At 49.9% G+C, this 6,036-nt stretch overlaps 1 protein-coding gene across 1 annotated transcript; it reads left to right on the forward strand.

Annotated features, from left to right (window-relative positions):
- Nucleotides 1-1,066: 1,066 nt before the first annotated feature.
- CCDC166 (coiled-coil domain containing 166) lies at nucleotides 1,067-2,663 on the forward strand. The gene has a single exon (XM_052665196.1). The coding sequence runs from the start codon at nucleotides 1,355-1,357 to the stop codon at nucleotides 2,288-2,290; it is 936 nt and encodes a 311-aa protein (XP_052521156.1). The 5' UTR covers nucleotides 1,067-1,354; the 3' UTR covers nucleotides 2,291-2,663.
- Nucleotides 2,664-6,036: the final 3,373 nt, after the last annotated feature.

A 6,036-nucleotide genomic window follows, 5' to 3' on the forward strand; every position in this document is an offset into this window, starting at 1 on the left:
ATCAGGAAGCTCCTTAATGCCTGCATCTGCTTGGCTCTGGTGAGGCTGTAGTGCCAGGTTCAATGATGGGCTCCCCAGTACTGGAGAGACATGGATGCACTGGTGAGAGTCCAACAAAGGGCCAGGAAGGTGATGACAGGAGTGATAACGGTCCTGGTAACAGGGGACCATGAGAAGGCAGAGATACTAATGAATAAATGCCTTCTTTGCTTTAGTCTTTACTACAAAGACCGCTCCTCCAGACTCTCAGACCCTGCAGGCAAGAGAGAGACTGGGGAACACAAGGCTTCCCTAGGGATGAGGAGGAGATGGTTAGAGAGCATCCAGCCAAAATGGACATGCACACATCCATGGGCCCTGTGGGATGCCCTCATGTGTGCTGAGGGAGCTGGAGGAGGCGACTGCTGGACCGCCCTCTGTCCTCTCTGAAAGGTGTTGGTGGATGGGAGAGGTGCCTGAAGCTGGAGGAAAGGCGGTGTCACTCCTGGCATGGAGGATCTGGGAAACTACAGGCAGGTCAGCCTCACCTCTGTCCCTGGAAAGGTGACAGATGGAACAGTTTGCTCTGGATGCCATTCCAAGCAACTGGAAGAGAAGAAGGTTATCGGGTGTAATCAACGCGGGTTTACCAAGGGGAAATGGTGCTCGAGGAGCCTTCAGTGATGTTGCTGCTGACTGGGTGGATGGAGGGAGAGCAATGGGTGTCACTTGACTTCAGCAAGGTGTTTGACACCATCATCTCCCACAACATGCTGGTTATGAAACTGAAGAAGCGCAGGACAGATGCGTGGATGGTGAGGTGGACTGAGAACTGGATGACTGGCAGAGCTCAGAGGGTGGTGATCAGCTGAACAGTCTGGTTGGATGCCTGTAACCAGCAGTATTATGTGCTGTGAGAGCAGTGAGGGGCTGGAGCAGCTGCCCAAAGAGGCTGTGATGCCCCATCCATGCCTGGAGGTGTTCAAGGCCAGGTTGGATGGGGCCCTGGGCAGCCTGGGCTGCTGTGAAATGGGGAGGTTGTGCACGTGGGGTTGGAGATTCAGCATCCTTGGGGTCCCTTCCAACCCAACCTTTCTGTGATTCTGTGATTCAGTGTTTCCCAGGGTTTGGTGCTGGATCAGGTCTTGTTCAATGTCAGCAAGCTGGATGAAGGGACAGATTCTACCATCAGCACCTTATCTGATGATACAAAGCTGGGAAGAGTGACTGACACACCAGCTGAAATCAAAAGGACATAAAATGGCACGACTGGGAGAAAAAGTCATATTCTTGTGCGTGATACAAGAGCTTAATAAAAATTTATCATCTTTCTTTCCATTGCAGTTTGCCAAAGACTGATGTCCCAGTGTGGAATATGGCATCCAAGGCAAAACAGAGTCAACAAGACAGCGTTGGTGCTGGGAAAAATAAGGAAGTAAGAACAGGAAATAAGGAAGAACTGGGAAGAACCAAAAATGGAGATACATCCCAAAGTGCCATGGAAACACTCGTCAGAGAGAGGAATTCGTACCTGCAGAAGGAGTACGAGATTCTGACGGAGCACATGAACACGTACATGGGCAGAGTGGAGCGCTTTCTACGGGAGAATAAATTCCTGGAAGAGGAAGCCAAACGGAATCGGCAAGAGAGTAACATTTATCTCTCCTACCTGTCGAAACACAGCCAGAGGTGTCAGAATCTGATCATAACGTTAAACGAGCAGAATGAAGCCGATCTGTCTCAGGTCCAGCAGCAGAAAGAGAAGCTCGTCTCACGGTACGCAGAAAAAGAAGAGGAGGTCAGGAACCGTCTGACGGAGGTGGAGGCGAAGTACGCTCTTATGAGCAGTGAGGTTGAAGACCTGCAGCCTTTCAAAGACCTGCAGTTGGAACAGACGAGAAAGATCAAAGAGCTGGAGAAGGAACTGTTGGTGACGAAGATCCACCATTCCGAAGAGATGCACCAAATCAAGAGCCGGTTTCTGCAGGCCAAAGCGGGTCGCGAGGAGGACTCTCGTCAGAAGATCCTGCTGCTCAGCAGGAGAGCAGAAGAAGCAGCAATGCTCTCCTTAATTCAGCATATCGAGCAAGTGAAAGCTGAGAACCGGCGTCTGCGGCAGGAGTTGCTCGGGCTCATCCGATGCTCGAAGGTCCTCAAGGAAATCCAAGCCGAACTGAGGGAGCAGCAGCAGCAGCTGCTTCGGGAGCAGTGGTGCACCCAGGACGTGGCACACGCGCGGCGCAGGCTGCACCAGCAGGAGGCAAACCGGGGCGCCTGCAGCTCTCACAGCCCTTTTGGATGCGGATATTAGCCTAGAGAAACACTTCTCTGAGCCTCACCGGTGATGCTGTGTCACCAGATCTTGCTGGACACCAGTGGCTGTGACAGCCAGTTTGGTCACTGAAGGCTCCGAAGCGATCAGGGGAGCTGAGTGTTGTGTGTGTGGATGAAAGGAGCCACTGACACAGCTCACCCTGTATTTACTGACACCACAGAATGAACAGACAAAGGCCAACTCCTCTAGCAGCAGACTTCATTAAATTTACCTTCCACTGGACTCCAAAGGGCAGAAAATAAACAAGCAAGCAACCAAAGTTTCAAACAATATATGCACTCAAGGTATTTGATCTTTGGTCTTAACAATGAGTACCATATATTCATTTTCATCTTTGCTTTCTTTTCTTTTTTCCTTCAATCTTTGCTTTCCCTTTTTTTTTTTTTTTTCTTTTTGTTTTCTTCTTGCTGTAGTGTTTCACTTGAAAAGCAAGAGGCAGACAGTAATAGCAGCCTGTTGTTTCATTCACCTTTCAAGCTGAAACCTCTGGATTTATCTCATCAACAATGACATCACAGAATCACAGAATGGCCCAGGTTGGAAGGGACCCCAAGGATCACGAAGCTCCAACCCCCACCACAGCAGGGCCACCAACCTCCCCATTTCACAGCAGCCCAGGCTGCCCAGGGCCCCATCCAACCTGAACACCTCCAGGGATGGACGGGGCATCACAGCCTCTCTGGGCAGCTGTTCAGCCCCTCACCGCTCTCACAGCACACAACTTCCCCTGACATCCAACCTCCAGCTGCCCTCCCTCAACTCCAAACCATTTCCCCTCGTCCTGCTGCCATCTCCCCTTCCCAAGAGCTGACTCCCCTCCTGTCTGCAGGCTCCCTTGAGGCACTGCAGGCTGCACTGAGGTCACCCCGCAGCTTCTCTCCTCCATGCTGAACGAGCCCAGCTCCCTCAGCCTGTCTTTGCAGTGGAGGTGCTGCAGCCCCTGATCATCTCTGTGGCTCCTCTGCACCCTCTCCAACAGCTCCCTGTCTTTCTTGTGCTGGGGGCTCCAGCCCTGGACGCAGTGCTGCAGATGGGGCCTCATGAGAGCAGAGCAGAGGGGGACGATCACCTCCCTGTCCCTGCCGGCCACCCCTCTGCTGATGGAGCCCAGGATCCCATTTGCTTTCTGAGCTGCAATGCACACTGCTGCCTCACGTTAAGCTTTTCACCCACCAGGACCCCCAGGTCCTTCTCCGCAGGGCTGCTCTCAAGGACTGCTCTTTCCAGTCTGTATAAACACTTGGTATTCCTCCAGCCCGAGTGCCCAACCTTGCACTTTGCTGTGTTGAACCTCATCAGATTCATCTGGGCCCACCTTTCAAGTCTGCCGAGGTCCCTCTGAATGGCATCCCTTCCTTCCACTCTGTCAGCCACGCCACTCAGCTTGGTGTCAGCAGCAAACTTGCTGATCCCTTAGTGCAAGACTTAGTGTTTTTCAGCACTGAGCTGCGTGAGAATCCTGAAGGCCAATTTCTCCACCCTGCCACGGCCCCCCAGGGGCAGCACAAGCATCTGCTGTAAAACCACTCCTTCCTGTTTTGTATCCTCTGCAAACCTGCAGAGATTGCAGTCCAGCCGTTTATTCAGGTAATCAATGTAGAAGCCAGGCAGCAGTCATCCTGAACTGACTCCTTGGAAAACCACTGCAGTGAGTGACCTCAGCTGCTCTCCCAGTCACTGACGACATCTGTTTGTTTCCAGCAGCTGAGTTATCACTCCGTGTAACCTTCTTACGAATAGCAGAAATACAAATCAGCTGGGATTGAGGCTAATAAATCAAATAAATGAGTTTCTGAAAATTGAGGTTCTTACTCTGATCTCAGGAAGCAAAGGGAGCCCAGTGACTTCGAGTCATTTGTACCTTTCCTACCACTTGGATAATGGAAACAGAACGGCAGGCCAAAGGGGCTCCTAAAACCCATTATTCTGTATTCTAAAAGTTGATACTGACTGTGTGGAAGAATGCAGATCACAGCCTGAGGAGGTGAGCAGCTCCTGAGAAAGGGCTTGTATGAGTCTGAGAGCACAAGTAAGTGCCTCCAGCTTCTGCATGGAGCTAGAAGAAACTCCCTTGTCACAAACGGCTCTGCAGGTGTACCCAAGTACCCCTGCTTTCTGTGGAGGACCTTCCTATCCTGATGAATGATGCTTCATTGTCTCCCACTGTTACACACATATATATGGCCATGTACTAAGAGGTGTGCGTGGAGCTCCTGCTGGTTGGCAGCCACTGGCATCTGCAGGAAAAAACCCCAATGCAGACACTCGACCAGGCGGCTGCCACCAGTAGCTGGGACCTGGTGGAGACAGCCCTGGCTGGCCAACCCTATTGAACTGATGAACGGCCATTTGCCTCCCCGTATTTTCTTTAGGAACCTTATAAAAATCAGTGCAGCTGGTTCAGATGGTGTCACAAATCTCCAAGAAGCACGAGCAAGGAACTGTTCATCCTGTCATTGTTTTCTGGTCAGACAAGATGATCTTCTGTTCAGTCAATTCTTAACCAAGTACAGGCACTGTATTAAAAGGCTGCTAGAGAGTGATTTGGGCATGGCATACACAGAGAGACAAAGCCAAATGTCATAAGCAGTCATTAGTGATGATCTCGTCTACGCTTAGATCAGCTTGTCAGCATGGATGTTATGGCTCAGTGTCCACCAGAGTAGTGGATAGGAGGGACAGAGGTGCATTACAGGCATTTACATTGACAGCTGCTAGAGAAAGAAAGGAAGGAAGGGGGAGGGGGAAGAGAAAGGAAGGAAAGGAGGAAGGGAGGAAGGAAGTGTTGGAAATACTGAAATAATTTATCAGGGCAGTATATCTGATACAGCAGATGTTATTCGCAATTGCGATGGTGGGCCTCCTGCAAGCAGGAGAGCTCGCAGAAAACAGCGTTCCATATTTCATGCCCTATTGCCCGACCCTTATCTCTTTCTCCCCTGGTTCCTCATTGGCTGAGCACTGCAGGTTCACAATCTTTCCGATGCTCAACTGAACATACGGATACTGGCTAAACATAATTTTTTGCTAGCTAGGCATATATCACTAATTGGTCAAGTTCTCACACTTGCTCATTCAATGCTTGGTCATTGTGTCTGGACATCTGCTCATCCTTGCATAGAGATAAGCTTGGAAAGAGGATAGGGGGAGTATCTTGATACCTGCCTGTTGCATCCCAGCCTACAGAGCAAGGCAAACCAGCCTTGTGTAGAGGCCCTGGCTTCTCTGATGTCTGTTAAGTCTGTTTCTCTTTTGCTGAGGGTCTCTTATCCAAACAGAATGGCCCTATAATATGCTTTCTGTTCCATAATTCTATACCTACACTATTTGGAACATTTAAAAACTACTGCAGTTTTGCAAGCAAGAATTAATCACACAATTCAGCAACTGTATTTCCATGTTACTAACATAGATGGTATTTCTACTTTTTCACATCAGCTATTTCCAAGGACAAGTTACAAAATACAAGCACGCTGCGCTCTACTTCTTCAGATCAATTCCCTCTTTTTAATATCTAATGCAGAAACAACAACAAGGAAGGAAGGAAGGAAGGAAGGAAGGAAGGAAGGAAGGAAGGAAGGAAGGAAGGAAGGAAGGAAGGAAGGAAGGAAGGAAGGAAGGAAGGAAGGAAGGAAGGAAGGGGGGGAAGAGAAAAGAAGAAAGGGAAGGAAGAGAAAGGAAACAGAAAAGAGGGAAGGGGGGGAAAGAAGGAAAGAGGAAAA

Source organism: Tympanuchus pallidicinctus, unplaced genomic scaffold, assembly GCF_026119805.1.
Source record: "Tympanuchus pallidicinctus isolate F22 unplaced genomic scaffold, pur_lepc_1.0 scaffold62, whole genome shotgun sequence".
Taxonomy (NCBI): Eukaryota; Metazoa; Chordata; class Aves; order Galliformes; family Phasianidae; genus Tympanuchus; species Tympanuchus pallidicinctus.